At 43.3% G+C, this 25,921-nt stretch overlaps 1 protein-coding gene across 2 annotated transcripts; it reads left to right on the top strand.

The window, feature by feature from the left end:
- Positions 1 to 1,687: 1,687 nt before the first annotated feature.
- CRTAP (cartilage associated protein) lies at positions 1,688 to 23,604 on the top strand. 2 transcript variants are annotated; one of them, XM_069810514.1, is made up of 7 exons: positions 1,689 to 2,187; positions 5,658 to 5,807; positions 6,421 to 6,592; positions 8,801 to 8,929; positions 10,500 to 10,645; positions 13,062 to 13,145; positions 22,924 to 23,604. In XM_069810514.1, the coding sequence occupies exons 1-7, from the start codon at positions 1,741 to 1,743 to the stop codon at positions 22,981 to 22,983; spliced, it is 1,188 nt and encodes a 395-aa protein (XP_069666615.1). In that variant the 5' UTR covers positions 1,689 to 1,740; the 3' UTR covers positions 22,984 to 23,604. The 2 variants fall into 2 exon arrangements, with proteins under 2 accessions (XP_069666623.1, XP_069666615.1); XM_069810522.1 differs by lacking the exon at positions 8,801 to 8,929 and having other exon boundaries at positions 1,688 to 2,187.
- The last annotated feature ends 2,317 nt before the right edge of the window (positions 23,605 to 25,921 follow it).

Genomic DNA, 25,921 nt, shown 5'->3' with positions numbered 1-25,921 from the left:
TTTCCCGGGGGGTTGCCTCCCAAAGTCCTGTTCCTCAGTTTGCAGCGTGACACGCCCGTGGTGCCCCCTGCTCGGTCTGGGCCAAGACGACTTTATTGGATGCACTGGAAACCGCTCGAATTGGGGGTCACTGGGGGTTTTTATGTTGGGTTTTTGGTTTCTTTGGTGGTGGTGGCTTTTCTAATCCCCGTACCATAAACGAGGGCTGTCAGAAAATCAGAGAGTTCTGACGGTAACAGGGAAATGGAACCGTGTGTCAGAATAACATAACGTACGTGCGTGAGTAAGAACGACTGCTCCGTCCGGGTAGCCACAGCTGTCCGGACGGGTCCCTTGGCCGTCGTTTCCGTATCCCTTTGGCCGCCTTTGAGGCTCAGCGGTTGGCCTGCCTTGGCTTGCCTCGGCCTGGCGATCTGTACCTCCTCTCTCCTAAACACGACCACTTTCTCTTGCCTGTTTCTCATCCTTCCGACAGGAGAGTTTCACTAGCAGACGAGATGCCTTTCCGAAGCGACTCCTGTTAGGGTAGACGCTGGCCGCCACTTCGTCTCCACGCGAACACACGCGACGACACGGATCCGTTTCGTACACCTGTGCACCAGAAGACGGGGTTTGTGCCAAGAAGCCGTGGTGGCCAGGCTGTGGGGCCCACGGGGCTGTTAAGCATCGGAGTGTGTATAGCTCTACCAAGGCGAGTTCCCTAGAAGGGAAAGGGTGGTCAAAAAACTCAGGCCAGCGCTCGCGCCAAAGCGAAGACGAGGCATCGGTGGAAGTCCGGGATTTCGCTAGTGGGGAACAAACCCAAAGAGCGTCCCCTGCCACTTAGAAAAACAGGGGCAATATCAGCGCAATATTAGGGTCAAGAAACGGCCCGGAGCCCCCAAAACAAGAAAATCCCCCTTGCGCGCCGCAACCCCAGGAGGCAGAGCGGCAGCACCTCTCTCTGTCCATCTTCCGACCCAAGGTTTACGCCGCACGCTCCCGCCGGCCCCGGTCCGGGGACTTGCCCCAGCTCCTCCGAGGGGACGAAGGGAGCCCCCCCCAGCCCCTGCCCCCCGCCACCTTGGCTGGGCAGAAAGGCCTCGCACGCCTCCACCCGCCCCAAGGAGGTGGAAGACGCATCTCCCAGGCTGCAGGCCGGCACCCGAGACGCTGGCGGGACAGCACCCAAAGGCGGGGGCAGAGGAGATGGCCCTCCGCCCGTTTCCAGCCCTGCGGCCCATTTCCCCATGGTGCGCCAGGAGGCGGCAGGAGGAGGACGAGGAAATCCCGGGCAAGAGACGAGGGGGGAGGCGGCCGCCCCCCCCCTCCCTCCCCGGGGAGGGGCAGAGGGAAAAGAAAAAGGAGCGTCCGAGGCGGTCTCCCTTCCCGGCGGTAACCGGGGCCGCCCCTGCTTAGGTGTCTCCCTTCCCGGTGGTAACCAGCGCCGCCCCTGCTTAGGTCTCACGGCGGACACCCCAGGGGTAGTGTGGCGCCACACTGGCCCCCGCCAGCACCGGCCTCAGCGCCGCTCTTGGGCCCCCCGCCCCGGCCCGCCCCGGCCCGGCCCCGCTTTCCCCACCACCCGCTTTCCTTCACGCCGGCGCACACCCTCCCCGGCCCGGGGCCGGACCGCCTTCCCACGCCCACCTACCGTCCCTCCCACCCTCCTTGCCCCCGCCCCTGTCCCGCTCTCTCCCGCTCCCCTCGCCACGCTCCAGTTGCTGGCTTAGTGGCTGGACGGCGGTCGGAGGCGCAGCCATGTGGCTGGCTCTGGCGGCGCTGGTGGCGGCGGCGGGTGCACAGTACGAGCGCTACAGCTTCCGTAGCTTCCCGCGGGACGAGCTCATGCCGCTCGAGTCCGCCTACCGCTACGGCCTGGACCAGTACAGCACCGAAAACTGGCCCGAGAGCGTCAACTACCTGGAGGTCAGCATGCGGCTCTACCGCCTGCTGCGGGACAGCGAGGCCTTCTGCCACCGCAACTGCAGCTTCGCCGGCCACCCCCCCGCCGCCGCCCCCGCCCCCGCCGCCGGGGGAGCGCTGGCCGAGCTGCGCCTCCTGGCCGGGGTGCTGCGGCGGGCTCAGTGCCTGCGGCGCTGCAAGCAGGGGCTGCCCGCCTTCCGGCAGGCCCAGCCCGGCCGCGACCTGCTCGAGGACTTCCAGCGCCGCGAGCCCTACAAGTACCTGCAGTTCGCCTACTTCAAGGTGAGGCCCGGCCCTTCGTCCCTCTTCCTTTCCGTCCCGTCCCATCTCTCGGCCCTGGCTTTGCTCCCCCCCGGCCTCGCCGGGCTGAGCCGAGCCAAGCCACACCAAGCTGAGCGTGCCTGTGGGTATCACGGTGGAGGGGGACAGCGTGGCGTGTCCCTGCACAGTCTCTATGGAGGCAGGTACCTTGTGCGCCTGATGCCCAGAGCTGGAAAAGCCTCTCGTCGTGCCGACCTCTCGCCTGACTCTCAGAGCAGGTCACTCTGGGCCATAGCCCCATTCTCCATTGCCTCTTCCACACCAGTTGAGCTGCCAATTGTCGTCAGTCTCCCCTCCGTGTCTCATGGTCGGGCTTCCCAGTCCCTGCCCTCCCGGGCTGCCCTGCCTGCACTTCATCCTCTTCTCCCTGGCAAGTCTTTCCGCCCCTTCCTCCCACCCACCTCGTGTAACCCACAGTGGGACCAGTGTGTCTTGTCTTGCCCCCTGCTTGCCCACCTGGCACCGGCCAGCTCGCTATTCTCCAGTTTTGCCACAACTCATCCAGCACGTCCCCTACATTGGCCCCTTCAAGTTCTTCCCAGACCCCCAGCTGCTGCACCCTGCCTCCTTGTCCTGTATGTGTGTTGTTGCTACCCCTGTCCCTGTCATCTTTCCGTCCGCCTTGCTTGCTTTTGGCCTTGTCTGAAACCTTTTCCAGACCCTTCATGTTACCGCTCTGCTACTGCAAGCACTCTTCGCTGCTTCCCCTCCCTCAGCCTGTCCATCTTCCTCGCTTGCTCTCTTCTGGTGCAGGTCTTTCAAGCACAGCAGCCCCCAGGCTGTGACTCGCAGCTAGCCTGATGCCTGCGAAACTCCAGTTTTGTTAGAGCTAGCGGGAGGGAATAAAGTGAAAATCAGCTGCTGAAGTGTGACGCTGATGCTGGCCCTGGAATGGCATTTCTTTTTTGCTCTTCGGTGAGCCAGGGCTGGAGACACACACCTCTTGTAACAGATTTCATCCTGTTTTTCCAGCTTCTTGTCATCCTTCTGTCCAGGATCTAATGGACGATTTTCTCTCTCCTTCTCATCTTCATCTTCTGTTGTCTAAATCAAGGCCCGTCCCTCGCACCAGTCCCTCAGACACTGTGATTACTTGCATTTCAAATAAATGGGACGTCTGGGGCGGGGAGAAAACAAGCTGAAGTCTTTGGTCAGGTTGTTTTCTCTTTTCGGGATTCACTCCCAACATACCCCAGTGTCTGTTATGTAGGGTTGTATGCCTGTGCATTGCTTTTGAGATTGCTGCTTGAAAACGCACATCTTCTTAACTGCTGCTGTGCCTTATTTGCAGGAGTGCTGTTTTCTCATGAAAATATGCAGTGCTTTTCCCAAATTACACAGAGGCAGGGAAATGTGTTCTCATAAAACAGGAAGGGTATCCACACGCACAGCATCACACCGGCATAATTCTGTGCATTTAAAGCCATCCCTAAGACCGTACAGAAGAACTTAACTTTATAGATTAAAGCCTCTGCACACACAGAACAGAAGGTATCAAACAGTGGACGTTTCTTTTGAATAAGCGTGGGCAGGCTCTCCTTGTATTCTCCAAGCCGCATAGGGATACCAAAATGACATCACCAGAAATGTTTCCATTCCTTGTGTTTCTTACTTTAACTATTCATTCCCCCTTTGGGGTACGTACAAAGTTTGCCACGTATGGATCACAGCAAAAATCATTCCTGCTTACTGTTTCTGATACCGTTAAGTAACTGGCAGGGAGGAATGTGGGAGGGAAATTTGAGGAACTTCTCCCTTTCCCATTAAACTTTTTCAATCACATTTGCAGGAGGTTTGTGTGGTGCAGTTTGGCAGGTTTGCCTTTAGTGTCTAGAGCTACAAACGAGTACTATGTACAAAGGACTTTTTCCTGGCTGGGGGTTTTCTGAAGAAAGGAATGTCACTTCGCCCACCGCCCCACCCTGCCAACGGCATTTATAGCGTAGGAAGAAGGCAGAGGGAAAGGCTTTATGTCATTTTTTAGAGTGACCAGGTGTTTATTCAGGTGGGTTCCACAGTGAAATTTTGCCACGTGTTAGATCCTGGGAGTAGATGTTTCTGTGCTGCTGCTTGCTCCTCTGGAGGGAGCTTTCTCGTAGCCAGTGAGTTTGCTCAGCAACATGTTTCTACAAAAACTTTTTTTTTTTTTTTCTTTTTAAGTGGTGAAAATTTAAACCCAGCGTGAATTCTGAACTAAGCAAAAATGAGAGACCTGTCAGCCTACCGACAAACAGGGTTTAAGCATAAAGCAGAAAAGAAACCAGGCATTTGACGAAAGTGCAGCTGAGATCTCCCTTTGTGTTTAGCACCATCTGGGCTGACTGGAAGCGCATAGTTTTGGGACAGCCAGGAAGGGCAGCTGGCGGAGTTCCAGCGCCGGGACACTTAGAGCAGCACTGCAGCAAGAGCTCGTGTTAGGACTGAAGTCCTCCTTTGGTGTAGTCGACTCTCAGGTTTCTTTCTGAAATGAAAGGGTACGTTCTATGGATGCAAACAGAAGAGGGCATGTGCATACGTGCTTGTGATTCTTGCTCATAGTTTCATACCTACACTTCCATAAGCTATTTCAGATGTGAGGTGGAGCTCTATCGCCTGCACACTGGTACACTGAACAGGTTCCTGTGGATCTTGGCTTACAAGGGAAAGGTTTTAACATTTCAGAAATACTTGAAAGACTTTTACTTTCTCTCTCACTCTTCCTAAATATGTAAATCTATACACTATAGCTTATAAAAATATATATATACATACATAAAAAAAAAAAGTATAAATGCATGCACCCAGAAGTATGTATGTGTTTGGCACATGCAGTTGTAAATGAGGAATACGTACTTCGCAGAGTATCTCTAATGGGGTTTGAAGTTAGTTTAAAAAAGGGTACAGAAAATCACATAGTACATTAGGACACGATTATGAAACAAGTCCCTGCTGTTTGCTCTAACTTTGTAACACTATCAGGATGATATATTACTGTAATATTGTCTGCTGTGCTGCTAGGCAAATAAACAACATAAACACCACATAAACATGGTAAGTGACCAGTAGCCATAGATGAGCATCAGTAATTTCTGTAAGGTTAATCCCACACAGGAGCAACAGGATAATCTTGTGCCTTGTCAGCTTTATGAACAGGGGAGGGGGAAAGGAAAAAGTAATCTTTTTGACTTACGATCATCATCTATGCTATCTGCAACAATAACAGACTTTTAAAATTAAAAAAAAAAAAAGTTCACAGTGATGCAGCTAGGAGTAAAGAATTCTATCGGTTTTACTGTACCCTTGTATCTGCTGAGACTGTGGTTTCAGTAGAAGTTAAGTTTGGGAATGTAGAGGCTGTGGGAAAGTTCACTGACAAAAACTGGGAAACTTTGAACTGTTTTTTTCCAATTAACCTTTCTTCCCCCATTCCTCTTCTCCCCATCCCTGTTTAGGCTAATAATCTTCCAAAAGCTATTGCAGCAGCTCACACATTTCTTCTGAAGCATCCAGATGATGAAATGATGCAAAGAAATATGGCCTACTATAAGAGCATACCTGATGCTGAGGAGCACATTAAAGACTTGGAGACAAAGCCTTATGAGGTATGCTCTTTATTCAGTCTGGTCTTGTGGAAGTGTTCCATTGCTCCTCTTGATGTGTGGGATTCAAGGATCTCATTTGCTTACGTGTTCTCAGTTCTTACTCTCCTTTCCCTCTTGCTGTCTTCCTCAATCATCTCTTCTTGAAGCATTCAGTAATTCTCACCTCTTGCGCTTTTTTGCACTGGTCCATCAGTGAGTCACAGTAAATCATAGACAGCAGCATACCTGAAAGCTACTACATGCAGATAACTAATGGAGCTAAGCAGGTGCATCAAGTTACTCAAATGTGCGAGTGCTGTAGCAGCACAATGTAAAATAACTCGGATGCTTGCTGTTAAGGTTCCATTGAAAATCACTATCAAAACCTGTGCTTTAGACTCACAGTATTATTTCTGTCCAGCAGGTTTTTCTGTCGATCTGAAATGGAATAATCTACTCTGCTTTCTACTCTGGTAAAATCTATTAGCCATCTGTATTTGTTGCCCTCACATTAATTGGATAACAGCTTATATAGTAACCCCGAAATGCAGAGATGTCATTTACTGTATTTGAGTTCACATGCAGCTTTCCACAGGGCAGTCACTGTTGGTTTTCATTCTTGCCAATTTTTCAGAATCTCTTTGTCAGGGCTGTGAGAGCGTACAATGGTGACAATTGGGGAACATCCATCTCGGACATGGAACTGGCTCTTCCTGATTTCTTCAAAGCCTACGATGACTGTACGGCAGCCTGTGAAGGCTCCCGAGAGATCAAAGATTTTAAAGACTTCTATCTTTCCATTGCAGGTGAGAGTAGGAAAGGTGTCCCAAAAGCGCATTTTGGTCTCTTGACCATCGTTTCTGTATTAGTTTGGACACCTTTGAGGCTCAGCGGTTAGCCTGTCTTCAAAATATGCTTATGGTTTATCTATGTCTGGTGATCTGTACCTCCTCTCTTATAAATACGACGAGTTTCTCTTGCCTATTTTTCATCTTTCCTACAGTAGAGTTTGACTAGCAGATAAGATTTCTTTTTCTTTAGTGTTTAGCTTACAAAAAATCCTTTGCTTTGCAAAGGAAGAGGGATGCAACCTCTTTTGATGCTTGTCAAAATGGCGCATAAGCATTTCCTATGCTTTTTGGTAGCAAAGGAAACAAGTCATTTCTGCAGTGCTCTGGGCTCAGCGTTGTTGATGATACTTGTGTAGGGAATGCCTGCGCGTTTTCTCAACCAACTTAAAACCATGAAAAATGCAACAGAATTTCCAAGTTCCCAGAAGGAAAACCAGCCCAACTTCTTGTCCTAAAGCCACATGATGCATTGACAAGGGGAAACCAGTAAAAAACATTGATACATAAACGTCAAGTACAAGAGCAGCTCCACAGTTTCTCCCAGTGGGGAACTGGTATCCACCAGTACAGCTGACATGGAATAGCCATTGCAGGCTACTCCTGAAGCCTTGCTTTACTCTTGGGCAAAGCAGCTAGGTGTCTAGGAGAGCAGGTGAGGAGGGAAGGTCACATCACAGGTGGTAAAGGAAGAAACATGGGCTTTCTTCCCCAGCGGGTCAGAGCCCTGACATCAGGACGACCCCCAAGCCACTGTAAAGAGCTCAGTGTCCATGCTTAGCTGTGACTGGCACTTGCTGTCATCCTTCCTCTTCCTCCTTGGAAGGAAAGGACAATTTCCAGCAGCAGTGGTGAGAAGGAAAGGTAGAAGGTATTGCCTGACGGCATCACGGCCACGTGCCTGCATTTCAAATATTTTGTTCCTGAGGTCAGAAAATGGAAATTTGCACTGCTTGGCGTGAACTTTGCTCTTGCTCCAGGGAGATATATTCTGCCTCTGAGTTTTTTACTGCAGAAAGTAGATGTAGCAAGAAATGTTGACCAGAAGCATTTGATGATTGCATTGGTTATGTATTTATCCTTGAGCTACGAGTTATGTTTGGAAGCCAGCTGTCCTCATTGTGTGGGATTGCTTCAGAGGAACTTGCGTCTCTGGCTTTAAGTGCTGGCTGGAATTGAACACTGCTTTGTCTGGAGACTCCACTGCTCTTGTAAAAGATGGGTCTGGTAATTCCGTTTGGCCAATCATTTTTAGTTAGCTTCGGCATTCTTCATGTTGGGAGCTGTCAGAGGTGAAAACAGGAGAAGGGGCCTTTGCCATTCTTTTGCCTTGGTCAGAGACTTTCTGCACAAGCTTTGATAACTTGCTTTCACCTGCCAAATGTGGCTAACAGGGAAACTAGGGCTTTAAAATGTTTCTGTTTGGTGGCGGTGTCGAATGTACTATATCCTGAAAACAGTTGTAATTCTTTGACGGAAGGTTTTCTTGGAATGTATTTTCTTGAAGATAAGATCACCTCTCATCCTATCCCATTGCAGCAAGCTTTTGTAGGCTGGGTAAGCTTGTGAACTTAAACGTTTCTGGCTGATAGTTGTTCTGCAGCAAGTGATGTATTCATGTCTGCCTTCTCTTTTAGAACGTCCAAACTGCAGGCAGAAAATGCAGCCATCTCTGGAGGTTTATTTTGCAATCACCTGCTGTATTTCTCTGTGACAAAGTTGTACTCAGCAGCATGTGGACCTTATTCATGCAATAATTTAATGAAGTTACAAAGGCTCTCAAAATAAAAAAAAACAAACAAACCAGCACTATTAGGTTCACAGATAGGAAATAATGTGAGACTCCCTAACACTATATAAAACCTATGACCACAGACTGCCTGTAGGTGTCAGTGAAACCTAACTGCTTAGTTCTCTGGAATTGCAGCTTTGATGCATTTAAGTCCAGACCGCATTGATTTTTGCAGAAAGGCTGGAGACCAGCATTGGTATGTACTTCAGATGGAGTTGTAGATGCTCAGTGCTTCCAAGCAGCAAGATGCAGATGCACAGGACCCAGGAGAGCATTATAAGTCCAAACTTTAATGGGTAGCTAATGGGAGGGCTTATAACAATTCACTGTGTGCTATCCATATCCTGTGTTGGTTTTTTTTTCTTCCATTCTAGATCATTATATTGAAGTCCTTGCATGCAAAGTGCAGTGTGAGAGTAATCTGACACCCATTATAGGAGGCTTTGTTGTTGAGAAATTTGTGGCCACCATGTACCATTACTTGCAGTTTGCATATTATAAATGTAAGTAGTCATTTAATGTGCTTCAGTAACATTGGGATCATGTGGGACAGTTTCCATTCATAACCTTCTTCTCTAGTTATAATGCTTTAGAATGTAAATAGTAGCCTCCAGAATCTGCATTTTAACCTGTTCTGGGGCAGAACGTGTGAGCTACCTGGTGTCTTTCTCCCTGTATAACTGTAGTTAACAGGCATGGGAGGTAAACGTTATGTATAGGGCCTGTGCTCATAAAATTATCCATGACAAAATAAATTGCTGAACATAAGTCCCATAAGGGCTGGATTTTGTCCAGGGCAGACCCCACTGGTTTAAGTTATGCATGGTTGTGACTGGCCTCCACTTGGGTGTTAGGAAACAGAGGCAGTTACAGCCTCAGTGTGAAGTGATCCATTGCTGCCCTTCGTTCTTTTTATGATACCTGCTGCCAGCACAAGTTGCTTACACCCTTCAGAGTGTCATATAAATGGTCAATGTTCATCGTATGTATTTTGGATATTTAAATGATACACCAATTCTTCTGCCTTTCTGAAGTAACTCATGTTAGGGTAAACACTGTCAGCCACTTCCTATCCATTGAAACACATGCAATGACACAGATCCATTTCGTACATCTGTGCACCAGAAAACATGGTGTGTTCGAAGAAGCCGTGGTGGTCAGGCTGTCAGGCCCACATGGTTGTTAGGCATCTGAATGTGCATAGCTCTAACAAGAAATTTTTTCTTAGACTTCTAACTCATTCAGTTAGAGAGAAGAAAGCTTGTGACTTTAAGGCAACACATTTAATGTAACACCACTTATTCTATTGAATAAATACTCAGCTTTCAATTTATTATTCAGAATTTCTTCCACAGATAAACCTACAGAGTATTTCATACCATTTGCTTTTTCCTAGTGGATTCCTATAATCCTGTTAGAATGGGGTCCATGGGGCTAAATGGCTTTTGAAGAAAGAGGGGACCGCTTAACAGAAGTTGTACTGTTCTGGTGCTCAGTGATTACATATTTGATGGGTAAATCATTCAGTGAATTTTGTGGTTTCTTGAGGAGCTGCTTGCACTGTAAAGAACAGATGTAGCCCTTATAGCTACTCCTGCAGGCTCCAACATAAAGGGAAGACACATCCAGCCATGTAGTATCAAGGCATTAATGACTTTTGCTTATGTTACTTGACTACACATTTTACACATTGACTCTTCCCTCTTTGTCAATTCTAGTACAAAGAAATGTGTTTTTTTTAATTTGTTTATTTGGTTTTTTAATAAGTGCCCCAGTGGGGATCACCAAGCTGTGGGCTGATACCTCACTGATACTGGGATACCTGGGAGGCACGTTTGGCTAGAATTTTAATAGAAAACCATCAGAGGTGAGTCCCCATTTTTGAATCATGGCCTTACCTGTTTCAGAACACAAAAATAGCATATTCTTTCTGGGAAGCAATTTTTTTCTGTGTAGCTGGTGGGGAGGTAGAAAAGTTCGGTTTCCATTTGAGTTTTTCAGAGCTTAGATAATAGTAGGAATTTGTTCATTTGCCTTATCTGGATTTTTTTTTTGTGTGTGTTTATTAATTAGTGAATGACATGAAGAATGCAGCTTCTTGTGCTGCTAGTTACCTTCTGTTTGACCAGAAAGATGAAGTAATGAAACAGAACATGGTCTATTACCAGTACCACAAAGACAAATGGGGACTTAAAGAAGAGGATTTTCAGCCCAGATCGGTAGGTGAATTACTTAAAATGCCTTCTAGACACATTCAGGTATTTCCCTGAAACTCAGTGGGTCAGAGGTTGGGAAGATGGGGGTTATCTATTGGTTCTGGAGTTAAACACATACTGTTTTATTAAAACCATCTAGAAAGTTGTACACAGAGATGTACAGGTACTCTGTAATGTCGATAGTGAATGTCACTATATATGCTACAATAGGATATAATATGATATGATGACAAGTAGATTCATGCTGGTAGTTGTCTGCCACTTATGCATATTTATGTCTTTATCTACCTCAGTAAATAAAGCAGTTGGCCCCTGAAATCTCTTCATGAAAGGATCACCCCAGTAACATTCAGGCTTTTGTCAATCACTTATTATTTCCCAACATGTAGTTGCCTACCTGCTTGTTATCTCAGGTTCTGTGGGCATTGGAATGTGTCCGGATATGATAACCCCAGCTAAACTCACTTTGCACTTACTCCATTTAGAACACAGCTGGGTAGATGAGGATGCAAAAAGGCTCAGGACTATATTGTTTCTAATTATCTCAGAATACTTGCTGCAAAGAACCCACAGTAAACATCAGTCCATCCAGCAACGATGTGTGTGGCTTTGAAAAATTATTTTAAAAATGGGTTTCTATGCTGTTCTTAAATTTCCACGTCCAAGGAAATTTGACATATAAAAGCATCTTTGCTGTGTTTCTGGACTGCTGTAGCCTGGACTCTGACAATCAAACTTGTCATTTCTTGTTACCAGGATTTATGCCATGCAACTGAATTAACTTCTTTGTGATACCTGAGTGTCGCCTTAGGCATCAGTGGTATGTGCTGTACAAGTAGCTGGTCATTAGCAATACGTGTTCCGCAAATGAAATTTAGTGCCTTGTCTTTCTCATAGGGCATGACTTCCCTGTGGAAGAGTGATTTAAGTTAACCTAGCTGAAGCAACAGTGGGCATCCTGCAGGGTAACATTCCAGTTGCCCTTTCCATGTTGCTTCTTCAGACACCTCAGTCACAGAGAGCTGTACTGGCCCAAAAGCCCTTGATTCTTAGTGCTGTGTTAAACTCGGTACATCAGTGTGGTGCTTAGGTGACTGGCTTATCTGTAGCAGCACTGCAGAGGAGTTCATGTATGCACCTTACAGGTTGCACTGATTTGATAATTACACTTTCCTTCCTCTTAGGCCAGCCAGTTCAAGTCAAAAATACCACTCCATTTGAGTTAAGTGGTTTTTTATTTGTGGACAGCTGTTAAGTGCAACATACCTTACCTGCGCACTGGAAACCCAGGCATGCCCTGCAGGGCCAACTGGGACAGAAGACAGCAAAAATTTGGTTCTTTCAGGCAGCAGCAGCGAGTCTGAGCTCACAGGGAAAAGGGACCGCTCCTTTGTCACTGCTTTTGGGAACAGAACTGCGCTTTATAGCCGTATCGGAGGCAATGTTTGATGGTGGGGTGGGTGAGGGGTAACAACAGTATAAAACTGCAAACCGCAGACAGATTTGGCATACCTGTGCAGAGAGGACAGAGCAAGGGCCCTGCACATTAACTCTGAATGTTTCATTGGTAACTTCTCAGGAGCTGGGGACTACAGATAATTTAATTTTTAAATATATAATACTAAATGCACTCAGCTGTATTTTCTTGTACTTTGATCCGTGTAACTATGAATAGAAGTTGCTGGCTGTCCTAATCACTTGCCATGAAAACCATAGTGCCTCTGGTTTATTTTCACAAAGTGGTAATGGGGTGACAGCAGCATTTGGCACTGGCACTAAGCTTTAGATGCTCTTGTGAAAGAGGAACTCTCCTGTGTTCCTCCCCAAAAAGAGTTAAATGGGATAATCAAAGTAGATTACTGTTGGTATTCACAAATAGGAGAGTAGGTGACTGCGCTAAGCTGTGCTGTCCAGGCAAACAGCCGGGGAAGCAAGGAGGGACAGGTGGGTGACCATACAGAATTTCCCTAGCCCAGACGCAGGCTGGGATGGTGAGTCATTTTCATGCAAAATAGCTTAGTCTCTGTTTTTCCCAGAACTGCCTGCCACCATACGCCAGTGCACAGGGAGACAGAGGCTTTCTGGTGTCCAAAGCCTGCTGGAATGCAGGCACAGGCTGCTGCTTAGCTCTGGCAGTCTCATTCCTTGCTCTCAGACTCGCCAGTGCTTTGAAACATGAGAATGAGGAGAGTGCTTTGTTCTCACACTGATGGACCCTGCGCTTAGAAAGATCCACAGAAGACATTGGATATGCTGCTTGCTGTTCTGCTGTTTACTTTCTCAAACATTATAACCCCCCCCAGGATCTACGTTCTACTAAGTCTGGGTCTAACTTCACTGGAATAGTTAGAGGTGATATGGGATGACGCTCCCCTGTCTTGCCACCCTAAAGTAACATAGAAATTTTGGTTTTTGATAGGAGGCAGTTCGATACCACAACATAACCACACTCCAGTTGGAAATGTATGAATTTGCAAAGGAACATCTGATGGATGATGATGAGGTGAGTTTTCTAGAAAGGAAATTGTGGTCAAAAAATCAGCAATAACATTAAAGTGAAGGTGAGGCATAGATGGAATTCCAGGATTTAGGTAGTATGGAAAAATCTTCTTGTAACCATGACCAATTTATCATAAATTTTTCTTTGCTAAATGGAATATAAGAAACAAACCCAAAGAACATCATGTACCTTTTAGAAAAATATGGACAGTATTAACACAAAGGTAAATACAATGCACTGAGCCCACAGAAAAAGAAAATCCACTTTGCAAGCTGTAACACCAGGGGGCAGAGAAGTAGTATATGTATATTTAAGCCCAACGTTTTTCTGTGCTTTTTTTCTGAAATGTTGTTTCAATTAGATTTAAAGTTCCTTATAATTTTGTCCAGAAGTAACCACCTAAATTGTAATTTTTGTCAAAAGGAAGTCTTGTTACCTGTTATTTTCTTCTGCACAGTAACATTTTGGTCACCCAGTCTTGCTTCTTAAATGGTTGGAATTCATGGCCAAATAAAATGACTACTATTAGACTGGAAATATGTAAAGTGGATTTTTTGTGCAAGAAAAGCAGTTAAATTGTTGAAAGGGCTTTTCTTTGTCTCCCACAGCTGAAATTAAAGTATAAATCATGGAGGCTTTGGATTGCCTTTTGTTTTGCTTTGTTTTCGGAACCTTTCATTTAAATGTTTAAAAAAAATCTTCAAATGATGGAATAGTTCATTGCTGGCATTGGCAAAGAGCTGTGTTCAGTTATGGCATGGGGCAGTGACTTGTTATGAGCACTGCTGAGGTCTTTTTTAGTAGAGAAAAGAGAAAGTGGTTTATGTTAAAAGATGAAATCACCTTTGTAATTTTTATGTTAGCCAGCACATAGGGAGAGAGAATATTTTATAGTGGAGAAGTAATAACATGTCTGTGCTGCCTTCGGTATGCTAGTGACCTGAAAACAACTCCATATGTAAAATTCCATTGCAAGGTTACCAGACTTTAGGAAGAGTTTCCATTGTGATAAAACTCTGTGAAAGACAGTTGAATAAGCTTGTTTTAACGTTAAGCTTCGATGAGGACTGGTCTGTATGCATTTTCATCAGGGTGTGAAATACTTGAGCACTTTTTTATATTCCTTTGTTGGTTTATGCTTTGCCCATAATGTTTTCTCATGTTAGGCATAAACTTAATTTGTCATTTTTTCTTTCTTTCATACCTGCTGCTTCAAAACACAGGGATGAGTAATTAAGGAAGGGGAGAAGCAGTTCATTGTGAGGGCTTTCCCCATGTGTTGTTACAAGAAGGGATTATAGAAAACGTCTTCACCCTCAAGCACTGTGTATGGAATAAACAAGCATTCATTTGCTGGCATTCATTTGCTGGCATTCATTCCTGTAGCCTGTTTCACCAGTGCAATTATAAATGACCTTGCCATCTGCAGGAGGGAAGTCCAGTGGAAACATCAATTAAACTTTTGGGGAAGTGACAAGGAAGTCGTGTTACACTTGATTATATGTTTGGGTTAAACAACCAAAATTACTGGGCTGGTCATGCCTATTCCTACCCCCCACTCTGATCATATTAGGAAAGTTACCATTCTCCTCTCCCGGGGAAAAGCTGAAGGGCTTCTGTGCCCTCCCTTCCTAGGGCTGAAGAACCTGGGAGGGATTGAGGCTGTCCATGCCTCTGGCTTGGCTCAAGCTTTTGGTAGTGAACTCATAAATCCCTGGCTACCAGAACTTGTCTGTGGCTGTAGGAGCCTTCCAGGGAGTCCAGACAGAGCAGGAATAGCGCAAAGGTAAAATCACTGCCTTGCAGTTTCTGCTGTATGGGCAGGGCCTCATAGTGCAAGTGGAATTTTTTTTTTTAATATTTCTCCTGGCACAGATAGAAAAGTTTATTCCACAGGAATGCTGAAAACTGATGAAAAACCCAGATAAGGTGTTATAGTAAAAGCTTTATTAAAAATTGTTAAGGATGGAGGCAAGCTGTCTTTTTAGTGCACTTTATTTAAATCATGTGCTTCTCAGGCCATAGGCCATATCTTTTGTGAGTTTCTGTGGCCCATGTTTGCTGTCTGTGAAGTTGCTTGTGGGCCAACAAGCCCATAAAATAATCTGCAGAAAAAAATAATTCTCTTTTCTTGAATGAAGCAAAAGGATTGATGTGGCAAAAGGATCTCTTCCTATGCGAATATGTCATTATTCCCAAGTGGAGAATCTCACTTTATTCAGACTTCTCAGTACTCCTGTATCCCAGATCACCCATGTGTCTTTTTAAATCCCATTAGCAAAGCGAGTGAGAACATGTGGCTTCTTCCAGTAACACATTGCAGTAATTGCAGGGGCTGGAACATGCAGTAATAATTTTTGCATATGTCACTACAAGAAATACTGTCCTGTTCGTGTTACTTTATTAATGTTTTTCCACAAGGAAATTAAAAACTCTAGTTCAAACATTTAACACAGTAGAGGTGACAGAGAATATTAGCGCCAACTAGCTATAAATTACATTTTCTTAAAAGTAATTATTATTAAATATCCTTACCGTTTTCCATAGTGAAGTTCAAAGAACATTACAGTGTTGTCATCTTAGTTAGCCACCACGCATAGTCAAGCTTTGTGATTTCTGTTCAGATATGTAATGCATAGAGTCTATAATAGGTACAACTAGTATTGCACAGATTTAAATAGCAAACTGAAATGCCGTTAAGAGCCAGATACTCAGCTAGTGTAGATATAACTTCAGCTCTACACTAATTGTATGAGACATGTTTCTGGCCCATAAAATCAGTGTTCTTGAGGAATTATTTTTCAGGGATAGCTACTTAGCTGTTCTAAATTACATAGGAACCACAAGTATTTGGCTGGGATGATCCTGTAATGTGATTTTTCTTTCGGCACTTAATCAGTAGGTGGAAAACTGTTGGCAGCTTTGTCCCGCTTTTTTGGCATCTTGTTCTTTTTGTTTGTATATAACGTGTGTGTTTGTTTGTATAGTAGCTGAAATTCAAATGCTCCATTCCTAAGAGTGATGCAAAGTGTTGAACTCATGTGACCGGTGGAAAGAGAACATACGGAATAGCATCAAAGCACAAGGGCCCAGTGGACTACTGATAGCAAATAATAATCTGAATTCAGCCTATTTTTCTGTTCAGAAATTGCTAAGAACATATTTTCAGCTTTATTAACTTTTTGCATATGTTCAAGTGATTTATACAAGTACACTTGTAACGGCAAGTTGTAACTGCAGACCTGTAAACCCTGCCCTGCCAGCAACCTCGGACCAACACGGCTACAACAGCATGGCTACACTGAGAAGAGCTGGTGACAGCTGTTTCAGAGAGAGTTGGCAGCTAATTGGTATTGTTTTGGTCCCTATTCAACATACGCTTCTTTAAACAAAAAAGGAGATTTTTTTCATCCTCATTTCCTAGTGGAGATGCTGCCCATGTGGCTGGCTCTCCAGCAGCTTCCTGCTTTCCCCTCTTGCTTCTTTACTGTTGGATGTGTATCTTGGTCAAAAGTGTTCCTCCTACCATTTAACCACCTACCATGGGAAGCTGCAAGCATGGTTGGGCTTAAATGGCAGGATATCTTCAAGTTGCGGGTACTGCCATTAGGAGGAATTTTTACCTGCCGAGGTTTTCTTCAGCTTCTGTGTGCAGCATAAAGCAGGCCAGAGGGTGTAAGTAGAGCTCAGAAACAAAGCCACTAGAAGCAATGTTGAAGTTGCTCTGAAACTAGGTTGACTCGTGTTTTATAGGCATTATAAAAATGTTAAGAGGAAAGCATATTTACTGGATTGCTGTAAAATACTGTTGTAATAACTGCAGTGTACTGCAATCTCCCATAGTATATGGGAAGAGAACATTTACATGTTCAGAATATATCATTAAAAATGAAATGAAAAAATACTTGAGAAAGTAGTTAACATATATGTAAAGAACAACTAAGCTCTTTTAATACTGGGGGAAAAAAAAACTAAAAGCATGTGACAGTGGGTCACACTGTGGACTAAGTATCTGAAAAATAAACAAGTTAAGGGCCAAGTAATTTTTCTGCACAAAGAATTGAGGGATTTTTTTTCCCCTGCTAGAATGTGAGGAATGTCCAGCCTGGTCTGTACTGTTCGTGGAGGATCTGGGAGGGCTTTGAGGTGGTTACAGTGAACTCTTGTGTTTTAACTGAAGGTTAGATCAAGGAGCTTTTTCTTGGTCGAACGCTAAATAAACCTTTCAGGCTGAGCTCCCCATTGACACATGTCTTACTGTTATCCCAAAATAATGTGTCACCCCCCCTCCCGCCCCCCCCCAAATATCACTGGCCAGTGAGCTGTGGTGTGCGCTTGCAGGCTCTATCAGGCCCAGGGAGCATGTATCCTCCACAGTCATCCATATCCAACCTTTGTCTTCACTCTTGCGAGATGGTTATTCGTCCCTGAACAAAATCTGCTGTTTTTCATAACCTTACTCTTTGTCACTACTCCCATTAGTTACTCAAATTAGTTACCGGGGCAGTTACAGGACAATTATTCATTAGTTACAGAACAGCCCTGACGTCTCCTCACAGAGGCCATCCCTGCAACCCTTCCCACTACCACAACCTTGCCACCTACACCCAACACGTAAGGGAATCAGATCTGTTACTCTCACTGTTGAACTCAAGTTTCCAGTCATTAAGATCTTTGAACTTTAGCAAAATCTGAATTTTTGCTGTGAAGGACAGCCGGGGGACATTTTGTGGGATAACTATTTTCCTTCTAGGTCATATATTATAAGGAAACAAAGATCCAGCCAATTCTTCTCGCTCTGTGTATTGTCTCTTTGTTGGATGAGTTAGGATAATGACTGTTTCTTATTCATTCACTGATAATCATGCATGAAAGCATGTCTATAATAATATTTTTCTGTAGATCTTAATTCATTCTAGAAGACTATTATTTTAATATTTTCTGTTACTTCCCTGAAGAATAGGCTATCCCACTGCAGTGTATATGGAATCCCTGTAGAAAAGGCCATCAGCAGATCTGCATGGAAAGTTACTGCAAGAAAGCTTATTTTTTTCTAGAACTTTTCCAGTCCACACTAAGAAGGGACAGAACAGATTGTAGGTGGAGGCAAGGCCCCATGAATGATTAATATTTGCTACACAGAAGGCAATGCTTAGTCTTTGCAACCAACGGCAAAGCATTGGGGTCTGTCAGTGAGCAGTACAACTGTCACTGCTTGCTACTATTTTTAAATGCTGCTGTTGAAAGAAAAGTTGGTGCTGGACCATCAGACTCCAGTGGGTCACAACTGAGACATGTACTGGTAACTTTTCCTCTTTGTTGTTTATTTTAATAGCTGGCTAGGAGTCTGCAAAGTACAGATGTTTCTTCTAAAAGGTTGTGATTTGAAAGTGTGAATGCAGCACTTAATATTGCATAAGGAAGGGCCAGCAACAATCCCTGGCCCAATATGTACCTTGGTCTTGGACACTCGGCTTGTGGTATAAGAAGTGAGGAGTTCTGCATTTTTCTCCTTTTTAGGACTTATTTTTTCAAATGCTCTGGCTTCGCTTATAATAGTGCACCAATCTGACTAGCCTGGGTTAGCTTATTCAGAATTGATCAAGAACTCTGTTTTAAAATTATTTTTTATTATAATTCACCTACACATGTATGCTCTGTAAAGCCTTCTTGGATGACTTATTGTGGTATAAAACTTGTTCTTTCTGTTTGTGCCTCTGTTCAGTTGTTAACCTAAGCCAAGGATGCTCAATTTGCATATCTGGCAGATAATTAGAGGCTCCAGTTGATCAGATCAGCTCCTCTGATTCTTCTTACCACTTGCACCAGCCCAGGAGTGTTCCCCTTCTGCTGTTTGATATTGTGCCTCCCATATTTCAGTCTATACCTGTCCCATCTTTTCCCATACATCCTTGCTCCATCACTCCCACTTTCCGCTGACTGTCCCTGCACTGGGAGAGGGAAGACGTTGGTAGCACAGGGAGGGAGGTCATACCTGCTGCGCATACCTGCCCTCCAGTGCAAACCCGCAGGCAATGACTGTGGACTGAGGGCAAACTTGCTAACAAGGATGTGCTTCACTGCAGCTGACCAACCAGTCCACATGTGCGTACTTTCCAGTTGTTGGCTGCCTAACTATCAGACATGTACTGGTCTGGCAGCAAACCCTTCTCTTCCCAGAGCTTAGTCAGACTTCACATACTGATATGCTAGCTACCAGCCAGACAGCTGTGTCAGGCTTTGGGCCATATGTTGCTCAACTCTGATTTACATCAGCACTGTGGCTGAGCAGCATGTTTATGTCACCTGCATTAGAGCTGGGTGGCTGTTGTCCCCTCAAGTAGCTGGCAGCACAAAGAATTACGGGTTTGCAGCTGACTTTGCATGTAAAATTTTATGTCCTTCCTATTAAGGTAGGTAGGAGCCAAAGAGCATACCAGATAACAGGAGGAACTCTGTCACACTGAATGCTTAAATCATATGAGAGAATCTTTTCAGAATCCAGATCTGCAGGCCAGCATGAAGTTATTAGATACAGTGGGCAGGCGGCTTTTTCCCTGGAATGAGCACCTGTGAAATATTTGCTGACTTCAGTCATGCAAAATGCCTGATGCTGTGTCAAGTGAGTGCTAATGGGGCAAGGACAGTGATCAATCTGGTCATAGCTGCTAGTGTGACAATGTGATCAGCTCTTCTGATGTAGCGTTGTAACCTTTTCATTTGGCTGCCAACCACACTATGGACAACTTGCAAATGTTTTACATTCTGACTGTGAATGCACAAGCAACAATATTTTAACTACCGGTTTTGTTTGTCTTTAACTGTAATCTGGAGTTTTTGCCTTTTCAAAAATAACCAACATCCAGGCAATTATTCAGTTGCATTACAGCATTATTTTCTGCATATATATTGTTTCAGCAACTATTTTTATATTTTTGCCATATTTCAACCTCTCTTGATCCCCAGTACTTCTCATTAGACCACAACAGCTTCTGTCATACTTTCCTTTAGAGGTCAATTTTAGGCACTGGAGATTTCAGTTTTCAGTCAAATTTGTTTCAAATACTGTTGCTTTTAATATCCTTTTGCATTTAAAACTTGGGCTTCTTATGTGTTTCTGGATTTGAAAACATAACCAGAATTAAAAATCCTGAATTCTGTCTGGATCTTCTGTGTCTTCTGAAATATCCTATCTTGGTGATGAGTGTGACAATAATATGAATTAAGTTCCCATGTGGTAGAGTTACTAAAGGTACAATATTGAAATCCCCATCTCTTCCTTATACTTAATTCTGGGTCATCCAGTCAGATGTTTATGCCTTTCACCCTACCTCTCAGACTCTTACCTTTTGAGGGTTGTCTTTGCAGGTAGACCAAGGAGGGAAATCCTTTTTGATATCTGTTATTCTTTCATTAAACTATGATCTTGAGGTGTAAAAAGAATCAGTCTGAATTAGATCTGGGACCCCTGTAGTGGACACCTGTAATCCCAGTCTCCTAACTTTGTTCAGAGTTAATGGGACCTGCCTGTCTGTAGTCCTTCAAGAGGCACCCAAATGCTTGTGCCTGCAGTTTTAGGATTGTGCTATAAAACTCGACCTGAAGTCCTCTGTGCCTCCGTTTCTGTATCTTTCAGCTGCTCACAGAGTGATTGTTGGACCTAGTGGTTATTTTCTTCGTGTGCATTTATGAAGTGGTATTGAGTTCCTCCCACGATTGGGCTCCTTAGGCAATCAAAATACTTCTAACAAAGAAAAACATGCAGAAATGCCAAATTCCTGTTTTCCAGTTGCCAGATTTCCTGCAACCAGGAAGACAAGTAGGGAATATGAAAGTGCTGGCATTTTTTCTTGTGTTTTTATTGAATTGGATACTTAGATGTTTTGAACAAATTCAAAGCTAAATAAATTGCCATCCTTCAGGACTTGCTAAAACCACTTCATAGTTGCAAAAACTTCGCAGTCTTTTGAGATGGAACTGTGAAGCAGGGAACAAGAGCAGCAGTTATTTCAGCCAGCTTTCCTCTCGCTTTTATTTTTGTTTGCTTGGTTCTTGTTATTTCTCTCCTTGCTAATCACACTTCTGAAAAATGTGATGTTAATATTTTTAATCACCATATCCATAATACAGTTGTTGTATTAAAAATAGACAAAAATTCCCTATTTCCTTTTATTATTTTCACTGACAGAGGTTTTAATGCCCTTTCCTCTCCAGAATAGAAAACTGTAAAGTTTTGAGTCTCAAACTGCGTGTGTCTGGAAGGTGCTGTCTTCCTAAGGAATACCTTTCTAGATAAAAATGTGCTTAAAATTTAGTTAGGATTGTAAAATACTGCTTGCAGTCTTCATTGAGCAGACTCAGAAGCCTAATACAGTTCACAAAGACTTGGAATGGGGGGTGAAGGGAAGAGGGAGAATAAGCATCCAAGCAAGGATGACTTGCTTTCAAAATAACTGTTATAAATTCTCATTATTTTAAACGTGAGACTGAGTAAGAGCTGATCAGATTTTCCAGCAGAATATTTTCCTATCAGAAAGTGATGATTTGTTTTGGAAAAAAACTAAATGACATCTTAAGACCTTTTTAGAACAGAGGTTTATGTCAAGAAAGGAAGGACAGGAAAGTTTAAAAAAAACCAGTTAAAACAGTTCAACAGAACATTGTAGTTATTAGAATAAAAGGTTGGAAATGTAACATTGAGCATCCACATCTCTCTTCCAGCTCAGTATTTTGAGTTGTATCAAACAGTGAAAATAAGCACAGGCATTCCCACGGGGCCTCCCATCTCAGGCAGTGTTGTTTCTGAACTGTGCATGGAAGGCAAACTGGAAAATATTAGTATTTCTGAGGGTGCCAGCAGATGGGCTGCTACAGTCAGTTTTCAATAGTCTGAGATGCTGCTGCATGTTCACTGTTAGCTCCTTGCTTTTCACTACTGAAGGTGTTACCTTGGGCTGAAAGTGATTACCACAGGTTTTAGCTCAGTTACTGTAGCTTGGTTGACAAGGCAGTAAATTCCAGCCAGTGGGGCTTTATCATCCCACAGTACTCAGGCTTCACTGCAGGAAGACATTTGACTATGGTGTATGACTTATAACTCTGTTAGGAGTAGTTTAAATAAAGTTAGATTGTTATGTTGTGTTGGTACCCTGTATTAGCAGAGTGGAGCTTGTAAATACAGTATTTTCTGGTCTGAATCTAAACCCAACGTATTTGTTTCCAGTATGGAAAACATTCTGGTGTCTCTGGTTCTTTACATTTTTGCACATTGAAGCATGGCATGTGAAGATCTGTGGTTGAAAATGGAGGTGTGTGTTGAATGGTGTCACGGGGGACATAAATGGTTAGAGCAGACAGATGCAAAGTCAAAGTTATGGTTCTACAAAACACTTTGACTTTTGAAGCTTTCTAAAATTCTTTAATGTTTTATGGTATTTTAACAATTTCCTAATTAAATGCTTTAAACATTTTTGCCTCTACTTTCTAAGTTTGAGGATTTCATTGTCTATTTAAATACCTGAAAAAGTACAAGAGGTTTACTGTGAAGTGTAACATTTCCTTCCTGTAAGGTCTGTATGTCACTGCAAGTACTTGTGCTACCCCTGTATGGGTCATATACTTGCATTTTATAGGCTTGTTGTGCTAGCTTCTGTATGAAGGGTGTTACAAAATATTTAGGCACCTATTATGACAGTTTATGTTTTGATTAAAATAGTTAAAATTTTCTACTGATTTTGCAGTACAGGGTTAACTTGTTTCTGTTAAATTTAATCCTTTCTAGGGTGAAGTTGTGGAATTCCTTGATGAGCTGTTAGAAGTGGAGGAAAAGAAGGAATCCTGATGAGTGAAATCACCACAAAGTATTTTATAAAAGTGAAGACTCACCATTGCTCCTTACTATTGTTTTTGGTCACCTGTAGTTCCAGTTAGATATACCTCAAAGCTGCTCCTTTAAGCTCCACCTTATGTCACAAGATCAGCTCCTGAAAGATCACTTCCATGCTGCACTGACTCTTCCGTGAGCATGGCTTTTCACTGTGCATTTAAAAAATTGGTGCATATGGATTTCCCTCTTGAGCTTTATTTCCTTTACACCAACATAACAAAACAGACTACTTGTATTTTCTGGGCTAACACTAAGGTTCCTCATTTCAGTGCTGTTCTAAGTTATAACAGTACAGCTACATTCCGAAGAACTTTTGTGAGATTATGAACCACAGAAGACATAATAGTTCCTCTAGACTTTCTGAGCTATGTATTGTACTATTTATATATGTCTTTTTCTGTGATGATGAATAAAGTGATACTGAATCCCAGTGTACCTGAAAGATGTTAAAGATACATTTAAGTAAGATGATTAGCAAAGCACAACTAGTGATCTTGTAAAAATTGCTTCAAGAATTCTGTAAGCAGCGTTGATCTTTCTTAAAAAACTAAATTAAATTCCATGATGTGAAACTGAGGTCACTTAGAACTGAATAGTAAATAATTCCTTCTTCCTACCAATTCTTACTCTTGAAACAACGTGTGGTTCCTGTGTGAGATGGGGCCAATCTTGTATAAAATAATGATGATTGATGTATTTAGTGTTCTCTTCTGTGGAAAACCGTTTGCTTGGTTTTTTTTTCAGTCTGGCAGGACTATCTGCATAGTTTTCATCCAAAAGCAAGTGCTGGTGGACACTGAGGCGATTTTAAGTGGAATCATGAAAAATATTTGCATGTGAATTCCTGACATTTTTATTAACTATATGGCAGAATCCAATACAGAAGTACTTTGAAGGCCCAAAAAATACTGCGTTAGAGAGGAGTAGTGAATTAGTGCACAAGACTACTGAAGAGCAGAAATGCCATTGACCTCACAGGAGGATCAAGGATTTCATCCTTTGCTTTCCTCTTTTGTTTTTAAGGATCAAGTCCTGCAAGTGGTTTCATCCCGCTTACATCAAGGGGAGACAAGAGCATTCAGTGCTTTTAGGACTGAACCCTAATTCAGCTGAATGGAAGTGAATTGCAAAACCAAAATCTGCTTTAGGTTTTTGAATAGGCAAAACACGATCTACACTACCTTGCCGAGTTGGTTGCTGCTATGGCTTGTGTATGCTATTAGAAGTATGGCGTTACACTATTGAGCGTCTACAGAGAATAAGAAAGGGAATCCACAGGATCAGGTTCAAGTGTCCTCCAGCCTGTGACAGCAATAAAACGTTTTTAAATGTTAAAGTTGTGTGTGAAAGATGTTTGGAAGATCAGATTGGGTTTTTTAGCTTCTTTAATATAAATCACAACTAATCCGCTGAAGCCGATGGGCAGACTATTTTATTCTCAGAATGCAAATCTATCAAGAGCCTTTTAACTTTAGGAGGTTTACCCAGCTCCACTTGTGGTAACGAGACCAGAATCTGGCTTGCTGTATGTCTTGGACATATAGAGGGTGTATCAGATTTCTTTGTGCTTTTTGTTCCACACAGTATTAGCACTCCATGTATTGTAATTTTATGTAAGAATTTAACTTTGCTTTTAAAACTTACAAGCAGTTGATTGTAAACCATCACTTACTTCCCCATGAAATACATGTAATATAATACGCAGCTGGGGTAGCTTCTCCAGTTAGTTGTCTCTTGCCAGAGGTGTGTGTATGCTCAAGGGAGAGGTTACTGCTGTGAAGGCCTCTTTTGTCCTTCTGCTTTCTAACCTGCATAGGACAACTCCAGATTTCCTTCTTAGGAACTCAGCCATTGATGTTAAGATCATATGCCCAAATAACATCGTCTTTGATCCTCTAGCTTGCGAATCCAGAAATCCCGCCGTTAAAGAAAGGGCATGGAGCTGCTTGGAGGTTGATGTATCCACCTACCGTGCCTTTGTTTTACAACACTTTTAGTTTACTTTTTTCTTGTCACCATTTACCAAACTGACTTAGGAGCTCTGCCAAGCACCAACTATTGTCCGGCTATTTGTTTCTGTGGTGCCTTAGCTCTTGTGTGCTGTCTGTAGGTACTGCCATGCAAAACCTTAAAGACTTCCAAGAGAGGTGCCTATAATTCAAGTTTCTGAGCCTGAGGATTTCCATAACTATGCATCTTGTGTGGAAATAACATGTGCATAAAGCTTCTAACCAAATTTTGCCTATTGGTGAAGCAAGTAGCATAGACTACAGTAGGTACGAGACAACAGAAAATCGGTTCCAGGATCTTTTTGGTTTGCCACACAGATTTATTTCTTTCTAGTTAAAGAGCTCCCTTCCCGTCTCCAGCAGTAGTTGTCAGAGATTGCTATAATCTTTTTTAAAGACCAAGGTGTGTGGTAAAATATTGGAATATTTTCATTCCACCAGTAAAACAGTGAGCACCAGAGTTAACCTGTTTTGTGATTCTACTTCAATGGCTTACACTGGGGATATATTTAGCACTTGTGAACCCTAATTTTTCCTCTTCCTCAAACAGTTATTCAACTACTGCAAGTCTCTTGGGTATTATCAATTTTCTCGTAAGCTTGCGATTCTGCCTTTAAGGCTTCCATAGCTGATCTATTTTCATGTTCAGTCATTTCATCAGCTCTCGACCTTACAGCTAAAATCCCCTACCATTGTGCCTTCTCGGGGATTTCATGATTTACCAAGATGTCCATTAGCCAATGATTTATTTTTCTTAAGCCTACATTAAGTAAGTCTGATGTCCTTTACCATTCCATTTAACTTGAGGAGGCAACTGATACTCTTGCAGCCTCCTGAAATGGCACTGTGATCCCTTTTTCCTTTTGTTCAAGTGTCTGTGGATT

This window comes from Haliaeetus albicilla, chromosome 2 (assembly GCF_947461875.1).
Source record: "Haliaeetus albicilla chromosome 2, bHalAlb1.1, whole genome shotgun sequence".
NCBI lineage: Eukaryota > Metazoa > Chordata > Aves > Accipitriformes > Accipitridae > Haliaeetus > Haliaeetus albicilla.
This window is presented reverse-complemented; position numbering and strand designations above follow the sequence as displayed.